General features: G+C 34.8%; 1 protein-coding gene and 1 long non-coding RNA gene across 2 annotated transcripts in view; both read left to right on the top strand.

The window, feature by feature from the left end:
* Window positions 1-1,028: 1,028 nt before the first annotated feature.
* Window positions 1,029-1,849, top strand: LOC132106178 (uncharacterized). The gene is made up of 3 exons (XR_009424048.1): window positions 1,029-1,381; window positions 1,519-1,649; window positions 1,773-1,849. It is a non-coding gene; the product is annotated as an uncharacterized LOC132106178 (long non-coding RNA).
* An 8,252-nt stretch (window positions 1,850-10,101) lies between these two features.
* LOC132106088 (gastrula zinc finger protein xFG20-1-like) overlaps window positions 10,102-13,531 on the top strand; it is a 257,526-nt gene continuing 254,096 nt past the window's right edge. Inside the window, exon 1 of the mRNA XM_059511716.1 lies at window positions 10,102-10,267. Coding sequence (XP_059367699.1) covers window positions 10,111-10,267 — 157 coding nt within the window. The 5' untranslated portion in view covers window positions 10,102-10,110. The remainder of the gene's footprint in view (window positions 10,268-13,531) is intronic.

Below are 13,531 nucleotides of genomic sequence, written 5' to 3'. Positions count from 1 at the left end.
TGTTTGTTTATCTGCAGGCATGCTAAACATGGTTCTGTGTTTGATTTGGCTACTATAGTAAATCCAATGTTTAGTGTTCGTTTTGGGTTAATAGTTATAGCGACAGATATTTGGCTATAAGCGTTCTAAAAATACAAAAGTAACGACTCCATTCAGTACCGATTACTATAGATCTTCACTCTTTAATCAAAAAAAAATCCCTTTGAGGACTAATATAATTTGTTAGAACAATTATATGAAATTCTTGCTTATGAAGCTTATTTTTTGTGGTCCAATGATTATTATCCAGTAATTAATTTTTTCCTACTATTTTACATGTCAAATGTATGTTTTAAGCTGTAATTTGATCATTGATTACATATTGTCATTATTTCTTACAGACAACATCTCAGCAGGGTTCGAGTTCCCAAGAGCTCCCCACTACATCTACACTTCATGAAGTTGGATGTCAGTCAGACCCTATAGAGACCGAAACTGTAGCCACAGAGATAAAGCCAAAGATGCGATCAGTGGGCACACAACTTTCAATGGGTACATTGAGCAGTTTCCACTTAAGGAGCAAAGGTATGAAATACAGACATTAAATGTGTTTGTGTTACTTTATCATATCCAGTTCTAGTACACATTGTCTTTTTTTATTATAATTGTTATACCGGCTACTGAAACTTATGTGTATTAGAAAGTGGCTTATGTTTCTCACTGTAAAAAAATTGTAATAGCATGACAGATGGTTATGAGTAATTGTATTTTTTTACTTTTTTTTGTACTTGTAGGCATTCAGGAAACACATATTATGGTCATGATGTGGGCACCCAAACAACTGACATGTTTCCTGATGTGCAGCTGTCTTCAACACCAGTAAGGGGCTCAGTCTTCAGGCCCAGTAAGAGACCTCGTCTGGTGTTAGATGAGGAAGAAGAATCAGAATTAAATGTCGAACCCACCGATTCCACATATAACCCAGATTCTGTTGTTACTGAAGAATCCGAATTGGCGTAAGATATAAATACATATTTACACACTTTTTTACCAATACATTTGTGTTTAAAAAAATATATAAAACATGAAAGCAACTTCCTAATATTTATTCTTTTTATATTGCCTTAGGATAGATCCACAGCCCGACCACAGCGATAACAAATACATTGTTTTTGAAAGCTGTCTTCGAGAGCTGTTTGTGTCCTGTCCAATTTGAAAGACAAAGTGTGTTGTCCAGAGCAGACGAAGGGGGACTTTTGTTGCATTCACCCAGCTTTGTGAAAAGTGTAACTACTACAGACAGTGGCAGAGCCAGCCCATTGTAGGGAGTACCCCACTTGGAAACCTGCTATTGTCTGCTGCAACGTATTTTACCGGTGGATCTTTTAAACAACTAGAGAAGGTATTACAATTACAATAAAATTCACAAAAAAATACTGTGTTGTTTCATTATGTATGTACTGTATGATTTCTATGATTTCTATGTTAATAGATTTTCAAGGCCATGAAGCTCCAGGTGATGCATTTCGTAACTTTTAGGATTCATGCCAGGAATTTCATTGAGCCTACCATAATACACAAGTGGAACCAAGATCAACTGAATCTTATAAGACAGCTGCAAGAGGGAGGAAATGTTGCTGTGGCTGGAGATATGCGTGCTGACACGCCAGGTACGTTTACAGTATATTAAAAAAAATCATGCCGTTTATTTTATAGTCTTTGAGTTTTCCTAAAATATTATGATACTGATGTTCTCAGTAATGTTCTATATATGATTATGATGTTTAAAATAGGACACTCAGCAAAATTTGGCAGCTACACCATTATGCAAATGGAAACCAACAAAATTCTGGATCTTCAACTAGTTCAGGTTAGTAATTAAGCATTTAAAAAATGTATTTACATTTTCTTTTATCTGTTATTGTTTATACTCTACTCTGTTTATACATTTGAAATGTTGTGTACCCAACAACAGAGCAACGAGGTTGGTGGAAGTTATCATATGGAAAAGGAGGGATTGAAGCGTTGTCTCGAGCTTGACTACATGGTCACCGATCGCCATCCGCAGATTCAGAAGTACCTGAGGGACCGCAATATCACTCAGTTCTATGACGTGTGGCACTTTGAGAAAGGTAATTATTTATCTTTGTATTATTAATTGATTCTTATTCAGTTAATTGTTCAACCTAACATGTACATTTTTATTTTTGTGGTAATTTGATTATCTTGAAATAATGATTGTACAACCAAGCGTTTACTTTGTACAGGTTTATCTAAGAAACTTGACAAACTTTCAAAAATGAAGGACTGTGAGGTGCTGAAAAAATGGTTGCACAGCATCAAAAACCATGTTTACTGGAGTGCGATTTTCTCTAAGTCTGGGACAGAAAAGGTGGCGAAGTGGAATTCACTGCAGAACCACATCCAAAATGTACATGTTCATGAGAACCACCTCTTCCCCAAGTGTGAACACCCAGACAAAGTTTCCAGGGATCCAAAAAAATGGATCCAACCAGGTATGACTGTATAGAGAGACAAATGACAATAAAATGACAATAAACTAGTAAAATTGAGATTTTCTTCATATTTTATCTGTTTGGTTACAGGATCAATAGCGCTCCATAAAGTGGAAAAGCTATTATACAACAAGAGAGTTCTCAAGGATATAGAAAAGCTCAGCCACAACTTTCAGACGTCATCACTGGAGGCTTTCCACGGTCTGATTTTGCGTTTTGCCCCAAAGAACGTGATTTTCCCTTTCATAGGAATGTTGTGCAGGTAATATAATCTTTGACATATTCAGTAATATTTATAAGCATTGTTTCTAACAATTGTTATGGAAATGTTTTTTTATTCATTATTTTATTAATATTAATGATCCTTCCCTATAATAAATAATGTTCTTTCCTAATAAGGAAGAAAAAGGTTAAATAGGTTAGGAGCCTTGCCTGTGGCCCTACAGTATGTTATCTATGATATGAGTAGCAGAGATATAAAGAGCTATAAAGCCTCCCATCTTGGCGAGCACTCACATTCTCTTGACTGACTGTGCGACTGTGAGCCTTTCTTGCAAGAAAGAAACCATTATAATCATTGATTGAACATTTGTCTCTTATTCTGAATTGTTTGTTTATTTGTCACAACACAGTCTACTAATCTTTTCATATTTTATGGATTGTGCACTGATTACAGGCTGTATCTTGCAGCAATGCACTATAATGAAAATGCTAACCGTGAGCAGGCAACAACAACTGAAGGACAGGCTGTGTATAAGATCGTTTTTCCAAAGTCCAAAAAAGGGGAATGCACAGCAAAGCCAGTGAAAATAGAACCAACATACAGTAAGTTTGTTTTATTAACAATAATATATAAAAAAAAGCTATAATAAAATAAATATAAGCTTACAAAAAATATTTATAAATATTACACAAATGTTAATTATAAAACAAAGGTAGGTTATTTATCAGTAATTATGTAAAACCATAGAGTGACTCAGTATTCTGTTTTTTACAGACTATGTGGATGACCTTATGAGCCTTCTGTTACATAAAGTCTTTGTGGACCCCAAGCCATATGCGGAAGAGCTGCATGCAATCCCCATTCCACCTCCTCTGTCATCACAGTATGAAAAACCTTCCAAAGAAGAGGTGATTGCCCAGCGTGTGTCACGATTCAGTCGAGGGGTGGCCGGAACCCAACATACTGTCCCGCTGGATCAGGAAACTGTAGACGGATCCGGTTAACAACACATGAGGGGATGACAACCCTCACACTACGTCCTAGGTAGCCCCAGCACCAGCTGACAAAGCTGCGATAGGCCAGATAACGGAAACGCCTATGCCAGGAATAGAAAACCTCAATATTGTGTATAAAACCAGTCGTATATTGGAAACATGTATATGTGATGTGAAAATATGTTTGATAAAAATGTATATTTTGATTAGTTTTTGTCTTTGAATAACTATATAGTAAATATAAATGTGTAAATATATATATTTTGTATCTATTGTCTTTTATTTATGTTTTTTTACACAACATAATTTCATAAAATTTAATAAATACTTACTCCTCTTCCTTTCTGCGTCTCACTGGTCCATAGTCAGCTCTGTAAATATTATTGATATTTTGCAAAGTATACGGATTTAAGCAGTTTGGTTCAAAACCTGGATGCTCAACCATACATTTAGGAGGGTCTGGAACCTCCATCATTCGTTTTACAACCTAAACGGTAATGTAAGACAATGAGAACATACTGTACAATTAACCTATGTTCATCTTTTAAATATGAAAAAAGAATTATACAGAACTATTAACACGTTATGCATAATTTTGGTAATAGCTTATTACACTACCTTCTGTATTTCTTTGCAGCAGATGTTTTCCTCTTCAATTGGTATTTTTTGCACAGTTATTACATGTACACCTAATAAAATATATATATTTTTTTAAATAAAAAAGGTTCTTGAATACACTTTTGTTAATAGACAAACACTTATTAATGTTATAAATTAAACATCAACTATTATAATTAGTACAATTAAATTACAGCGTATCTAAAAAAGTATTAGATATCAACAACAAAAAACATACCATTCTGAAACGTCATTTAAACGCCGTTCTTGAACAGGTTCTGCTCGTTCATCTTCATTAAAATTTTCTGGGTCCGATTCGGGCTCAAATTGGTATGGTTTTATTGACGCCATTGTTTCTAATACCACCAAAGCACAGACAACTGGTAAAGGTAAGGGGCGTGACATTACCGAAAAACGTGCTCTAGGCGGATAGCGAATCACAACACACTGGGCCAGCTAACCAATCTGAGCCCATTGCTATTTTTGTGGGACTGGCTTCATAGAACCCGGAAACCATCAGACCGTTTTACAAGGAGGGACAGAGCAGTGTAGAGTAAAGGTAAAATATATGAAAAATAATGCGATTTTTTTAAAAAACAAAGCATGAACACATGTTACAGTGCACCCCACAAACACAATCAAGCCTTCGAAAAACCGCGTTTTACCACCCCTTTAATATGGACAGTCACGGAATTTGTCAAAGTTAGCATAAATTAATCAAATCAAATCTCCATATGGACCAGTATCTGTAAATGTTAAGCCACAAAAGTTGGTTGAAATCTGAATCCTGAATGTTCTGCGCGTGTGTCTCTGTGTGAATGAATGAATGGCAGAGACGTGCGGGTTTGTTTACTACATAGACTGAAGCACGACACTTGCAGTAATTTCAGCATCTGCCGTATCAATGAGGACATCAATAGATCAACTACATCACCAGAACTGTTCTGAGTCACTTCACAAGCATTTTACCGTTTCATTTGAGTAAAACCAGTGTCAATTTAATAAAGGTATTTACAGCATCCCGTCAAAATAAAAGTTAATCCTTACATAAAGGCATTGTGCTAGAAATATTACTATTATTTAGTAGAATGTATGTGATACTGCTACTACTGCTGAAAAAAATAATACAACTTCATTTAAAAAAAAATAAATAAATCACACAATATTTCTTCCATGTTTTAATTTTAATAGCAAATCCCCTTTATTTACCAAAAATTAATTCATTAATTAAAACACAAATTAAATTTGGGTATAACTTATTTACTGTTTTTCATAATTATATTACTTAAATAACAATAAAGAATGGCATTGGTTTTATTTTTAGTGATAAAGTATGTTGTTGTTGTTTTTTTATTAGCATATTTTTGTGTTTTGCTTTGGTACTGAAATTGGTACTGAGAACCGTGGATTTTCACTGGTATCGGTACCGAATACTGAAATTTCGGTACCGTGACAACAGTACCAGTTGTACCTTTCTGGTTGTAATGCCTTGTAAGACATACAGGACTCAAAACATATTTGATATTTATTTGATATATTTTTTAAATATCTGATAAACTTTTGAATGTTTCTGTTTTTTCTTACTAGTCAGATGGTTCATAGTGCCTGGAGAAGTTCTTCAACAATAGGTCCACTCCAACTCTGCTGCATGGTCTTCAGTATGGAATATAGGAAAATAAACAATTTGTCATAGTAATAATGTACAGAACATCCTACAAACATTTTTTTTACCAATATTTGTCTTCTCTACAATGAAAGATAAAAAACATGTTTGGAATAGTTTCAGCCCATTTATTGCATGTAAATGGATTAACAGTATGTCTGCCAACTTAGAAAATGAAAATAAGGGACATTCATGGTTTTCCATAGAAAAATAAGGGACAGAATAAGGGACACACACACACAGGCCTATTATATTTATATAAACGGGTATATATCTTTTAGATTTGTAATGTTTTTTATTGGAGTCTTTTATGCTCATCAAAGCTGTAGTTAGTTGATCAAAAATACAGAAAAACTGTAATATTGTGAAGAATTTCTAATATTGGTTTCCTATCTTATTATACTTTAAATATAATTTGTAATAATTTATTTCTGTGACGCAGCACTGTATTTTCAGTATCCAGTACCTAAATCCTTGCTGAATAAAAGTATTCTAAAAGTTTCTTAAAAAAAAAAAGAAATGTACTGACCCCAAACAGTAGTGTATATTTAACACACACACACACACACACACACACACACACACTCAGACACAAATATTTTGAATAAATACTGTTATTTATACTTTTATTTATCAAAGAATCCTTAAGTAATATCACAGGCCCAAAAAAATAATAAGCAGCACAAATGTTTCCAACATTGATAATAAATCAACATAATTTAATGATTTATGGAGGATCATAATGATGCTGAAAATTTAGCATGGCTTTACAGGAATAAATTACATTTTAAAGTATATTAAAATATGAAACTGTTATGTTAAATTGCAATAATAGGCTTAATTTCACAAAATTACAGGTTTTTTCTTTATTTTATCAAATTTTTTATTATCTGTTCACATCTTATTTTTTATTATCTGTGTGTTGTTGTTTTCTCAGTGTTCTGGAAGCTTGTGACACTAAAACAAATTCCTTGTATGTGCAAACATACTTGACAATAAAGCTCTTTTTGACTCTGATTTGCGTGTGTGTAATAGGCCTACTACAGTACAAATGGAAATGCTTATTTTTCAATTAAAGATAACTTAAAGAGTTAACGTTAATGGACTGCTTTGAGTGCTTGACACTTCATTGGTCATTTTGTTTTTTAAGAGTGATATTCAAGGTTAAGAGTACGCTGTAATTTATTTAAATATGAACTGTTTCATCTAGGCATTTAACAACATGACCTACATTAAAGAAAGAGGACTGTAAACTCAGACTTCAGCTAAACTGATTAGTTAGCCGGCAGAGGATTCCCCTGTGATGCTAATGGACGTATTCCCACGACACTGAACCATTTCTGTAAAGTAAATATTAAACAGAAGCGTGTCAATTACATGTAAGAAAGTGTCAGTAAAAGTTATGTGTATTATTTGTGTAATTTTATGGACTAAACTTACCTGAAAGCAGTAAAAACAACCGTTAGAGAGGAGGAAGTTTGCTACTTGTCAGCTGAGCTGCCGCCCCGTTTCCATGGTAACTCCCTCCACTCCAGTTTAAATGCGCCTCGAATGTTCAACGCGTGAATCAAACACATTACACAGCGTTTACATATGAACTTGTCCTGACACTTGATAAAATATTGTTTAAGTTGATAGTAGGCCTAAACTAAATTATAACATAGAACATAGTGTAGAAACTAAATGCATTGCTGCACTACAAAAACACACTGATTCAAAGTTATTTGAGGCATGAATATAATTTCACAAATAGCCTATGTAAACAAACAGACAGCCTTGGTTTTTTTAAATATATTTTCGAAATATATTTCAATATATTTAACAGTGCTTCACATATATGTGAATAAATTACATTTCCGTATGGGTGATGATACAGGTGGAAGTGGCAGTGGGTTTTGTCTATTTATCAGTCTAATGGCCTGGGGATATAAACTGTTCTGGAGTCTGGATGTTCTGGCCGCAGTGCTCCGGTAACGCTTGCTAGATTTCATGGGGTGAAGAAATTGAGGATGGGATGGGTGGTGTCCTTGATGATGTTGAAGCCCATTTGAAGATCCTTTTTTTTGTATGTCCTGTAGTGAGGGGAGAGCAGTCCCTGTGATATAGAAAGAGCTTAAAGAAAGAGCTTTATTGCAAAGAATTCTTGTGCATACAAGGACTTTGATTTATGCCGCGTTTCCACCACAGGAACTTTACCCAGGAACTAGGGACTTTGGGCTGGTACTAGGTGTGTTTCCACCGCAGGAACCAGGAACCAAATAAAGTTCTGGGTAAAAAAATGCCCCTCAGAAAGTCCCTGTTGGTGAGGTGGTACTTTTTCAAAGTTCCGGAACTTTCGGGGGCGGGACTTGGCCGCTAAACATCCTGATTGGTTGAGTTCACGCAGCATTGTGATTTCAACCACCATTTATTCAGATCATTTTCAAAATATTACTGTTATTGTGTCATGAAATGTAATTTTAGAAGTATTTCAGGTGAGAATGTAGTTGTTTAAAACTCAAATCTGTGGTTTATTTATGAAGACAGCACCTATTTAAATATGTGTTTTGCCGATCTCAGAGACGGTGAACTCCACGCGATCAGCGGGAGCTCAGTGATCATGTATCCGCCGAGAAGCAGCCTCACCTCGGCTAGACCTTCTGATGTGTACATAAAATATAATTCGTTTTGGGTAAATCTAACAGATTATCTTTGGTCTGTATTCAATTTATCTATATGTTAAAATGAAAATAAAAAAGGCTAATTTATATAATATTTCGTTTCAGTGTAATGGCTGTATATATTCCCATATCCCTGAACTAAGTACATTTCTGCAGCTGTTTAAATGAAAACAAAAGGAGGCAGTGCATGGTATTTGATATCATATTTTGTTTTATTGTAAATATACAGTTAGGTCTGTGTATTGAGTGATTTGATTTGTTTATTTTGAGTGTTTTGCAGTGTTGTATTTATTTTGATTCGTGCGTTCCTTCAAGAGGTGCTGGTAGAAGGTCAGTGAGAGTAATACCCAATGCCAGCACCAAATTTTGTTTTTTTCATATTTTCATTTTTTGTAGTATTTTCTTGTTTGTTGATCTAAATGTTTATTATTTGTGCATGTTTGAGTGAGCGTGTTTATTGAGACCATAAATACTTTTACACTCTTATTACAGGAGCTGAGGCATTGGGGGCAGACCACTAGTAGGCCCATACGTGGTGGTAGAGAGCTCATTACAGAGTGCTGTGTGATTATTTCTTGAGTTTATTGCAGTGTGGGTGCTGTTACTTGTACACGGGGTGTGGAGAGTGATATTGAAGCCTTGGGCGTGTGTCTGCCATCAAGCCTCGGCCTCCTTTGGATTATGGTCTCCTTTGCATGTGTCTGTTGATGATTCTCAGCTTTTATATATTTTACAAATGATTGTATTTAAATAAAAACTTTTGTATTATTGGTATCCACGTCTCTAGCCCATTCCTGCTAATTACGTTCCTGTGTATCTTTTACCAATTCTTAGTAACATCTATAGTTCCCTATTAAATAGGGTGGCGTAGTCATGTGACGCTAGAGGCAGTGTTTCTATATTTGCCCCAAGTGTGAAGGGCCAAGGTCCCGCTACATATAGAAACAGCAGTAAAATATAATAAAAATCATTGAAAAATGTTGATGACTTTGCCCCAAAATAAGGTTTAAAATGCCTTTTCCCCCACAGGTTATACTTTTACTACGCATGCACAAGGGTTCCTCAATTGTGCGCATGCTAAGTGGAACCAGACGATAGGCTTAAATGTTTCCCGGCTTGACTGTTAAAAGCAGATGATTGGCTTTCCAGCGGGAGGACCGTTACGGGTTTTCCTTATATAGCTGTTACAAAAAAAGATTACAAAATACATGATTTATAAAGTATTCTGTGACGTATTTCGTTAGATTACTTAATTTTAGTAACATAATGAAATACCTAAGGTAACAGCGTTTTCATTTTGATGTGTTGTTTTAATGTTAATGGCTGGCATTCATGCATTTAAAATAATTATAAGTGAAAAAATGAAATATATATAAAATTGTCACTCTCATTGACTACCTTGACATTTTGTATTTTATTTCCTACTAATTGTCATTCTGATCATACTATTATAAAGATGGAGTTTATTAAAGAGGAGAGTGAAGATATTAGGATTGAAGAAGTATTCAGTTTTAAACATGAAGATACTGAGGAACAAACAAAGATGGAGTTTATTAAAGAGGAGAGTGAAGAAACATTCAGAGTCAAACATGAAGATACTGAGGAACAAACAGGTTGGTTTTCATTCTCAAAGCTGAACTCACTCATCTGATCCTTATTAAAATGTCCAGCTCTACAGAAATGAATGATATTTTTAAAGGAGTGTCCTAACAGGGTCTTTTCTGGATCAAAAAGGGTATTTGGTGGTGGCAGAGCTAAAATAAATGCAAAGAAACCATTTGTAATATTAAACATCCACTGCTGTGATTGAGTTACGTAATAAATAAGTAAATCATGTGTTCATTTTAATTTTTGAGTGAACTATTCCTTTAATAGATCCTAACTATTTATTCTGTGCAGTTAGAGTAAAACGATGCCAGAATTGGTCGGTTTGACTACAAGTGCTTTACTTTTTAAACAAACTATACTGTAGCTTACACCCAGGTTCTTGGTTGTACACGTTTTTTTTTTTTCCTTAAAAAAGTGCATCCAGTGTTGGGCAAGCTACTCTAAAAAGAAGTAATCAGTAATTTATTTTACATTTTCAAAGTAATCACGTTACTGCTCTGATAACTTGATTTCAAAAGCAATTTGTGATTGGTTACATTAATAGTTACTTTACTTTGTTCCTCTATGAAGTTTATGAATTCCCAGCATACACGCTCCCAATAATTAGTTATTAAAGCATCAACATTCACAGAACACTGTTATTTTTAACTAAAGCAAACATTAGTTCATGCACTCTCACAAATCCATGTCATAACACAATAAATATATGCATAATGAAGATTTCATAATGACTACAATTCATTTGTTATAATGAGAGGACACATAAGCATGCAAATATCAGCACCTCATTGCTCAACACTGCAAATACGCGTTATAGCCTAAATAGAAACACTGCATACACTTGTGCCTGCTAATCATTTATATTTTATATTAGGTCACGCTGATTTTGTGCAATAGATTAATAACAATCCATTTGTTTTAGATATTTTATGTTTAGATATTTCTATTTTACTGGAGTCTCGTGAATCATATTTACTCTGTTACGTCAGGTCTCGCTGGAGAAGGTCTCTAATCCACTGGCACTTGACTCATCAGTGCATGTGCTACATCCTTTTTACAATCTCCAGATTATAAAACACTGTATTCTGTCAACAATGTAATGCGGCAGTAACGTATAGAGACCTCGGCTTGTAACTATACTCTTATTACTATTTTGAAAATTATAACGTTAATTACTCTTTTAACTAAGTAATGTGTTACTGCCCAACACTGGTTACATCCATCCATTGTCAGAACTATTACAAAAAAATTACTGGCCATCCCATATTTAATATCTTGCTAATTTAAGGAGTTAGTTCACCCAAAAATGAATATATGCTTGTGTTTTACTCGCCCTCGAGGCATCCAAGGTGTAAATGACCACCTTCTTTAGGAAGAATCCGGTTAGAGTTATGTTAAAAATTGTCCTGGCTATTCCAAGCTCTATCATTGCAGTCACTCCATATATACTATATCCATATCACTATATATATATATATATATATATATATATATATATATATATATATATATATATATAAAATAGTCCACAGTTCTCATCTTTATTCATAACTGACACTTGGAGAGGAAGAGACTTTCCTTTTTTTATATTCTGGATGGCAGACCATGGCTTCCGAGTAACCAGATCACTTGACAAGTTGCTGGCTGTTGGGGAAATTAAGGTGAGTGACTGAACCGAGACCACCACTGTAAATCTGGAGAAGGGGCAAGTGATGTGTGGTGGTCCAGGTTTAAGTCCCGCCATCCAGAATTGGCCTTGAGGACATATTCCCTGGACAGAGCCAGAGTCCATGGTGCTACACCGGAGGCCATTGAGGCATTCTTCAAATTGTATGAGGCCCTTTATATGAAGCACTAGCTGTTCATCTATAACTGCGATGATTCCTGCTTTGGAGACAAGTCTCAGTCCAGGGAGATGGTCCTGTGCCAGAATGGGTGGAAGCATGTATATCAACAGCAGTTGACGACCAGGGAGCACATCACGGTCCACTGCTGTGTGAATGCAGCCAGGGACAGCTTTACACCCTTCAAGGCTCGGTTCTGCAAGACAGGCATCTTTACTCTGTCCAGGGCTGACCTGGACAAAACCCAGGTAATGTTAACATTAATACGATGATAATCAATCCTCTAAGCTCTTTGCATTTTTTTTTTCAAGTGTGTTAATGACATTGACTTAAGTTTTATTTTCTTAGGTGGTGAGAGTGCTCCCATCTGTAGCTGGAAGTGATGCCACACCATCCATCACTCTCAACTCAATCCAGAACTCAACCTACTGACACATCAACCATCACTCAAACACCTGTAACACTGATAAAGTGGAGGAAGTGCCAGACACGGACAGGCTTTGCCATAAATGTTGTCTGTTCATATAAAAACATTTTACACACACAATCTAAATAGTGCACACAGGAAATGGACATGTTAATTTCTAGTTATGGTATTTTTTTTTTTTAATCAGTTTACTGTAAATAGCTGTAAACACACACACACACACACACACACACACATGCATCCTGATACTTTCTGTTTTGAAGTTTTCATACTGGTTAATCATTAAATATTTTGTTCAAACTGTTTGCCCTTCTTTGCCTTCAGAAAGATATGGTTACGTTATTCACTAAAGTTTCACATGATTTATGCTCAACTCAAATGCCATAGTTAATATCATGACACAATCAGGCCTAGCTCGCATGGTTCTCAAGTTTATTAAAGCAGTGAATATATTAAATTTTAAATAAAAAGGAACTCATCTTTCTTATTCATTGAAATTTTTACTTCAGTTAAATAAATAGCCCACAGTTGATCTGTTAAATGTCCATTTTCATCATTGAAATCAAAGTATGTGCTCTATGGAACATCATTAAAGCCTCTACAGTACACCGTTAACACTTATCATCTTCCGTACACGTGCGGAGGAGCAGTGTTGGGAAGGTTACTTTGGAAATGTAATAGGTTACAGATTACAAGTTACCCTGTTTAAAATGTAATAGTAGTGTAACTTTTTCAATTACTTTCTTAAAGTAATGTAACTAATTACTTTTGAGTACTTTTTGATTACTTTTCTAATTTTGTGAAAATTAAAGAATAATAAATAAAAGCATATACATCAACTTAAATCCAGTTATCTAATAAGCATGTGACGTATTCTGTGTAATAAACTCCTGAAACATTGGTGTTTTTTTGAAACTGCTGTCTCTTTGTATATGATGATAGTTTTCTCAAAATAAGTAAAATGCACATGAAGTGACACAGAGCAGTTCTAGAAATTA

This window comes from Carassius carassius, chromosome 26, assembly GCF_963082965.1.
Source record: "Carassius carassius chromosome 26, fCarCar2.1, whole genome shotgun sequence".
Classification (NCBI taxonomy): domain Eukaryota; kingdom Metazoa; phylum Chordata; class Actinopteri; order Cypriniformes; family Cyprinidae; genus Carassius; species Carassius carassius.
The sequence above is the reverse complement of the archived record's forward strand: the minus strand, read 5'-3'. Positions and strand labels throughout refer to the sequence as shown.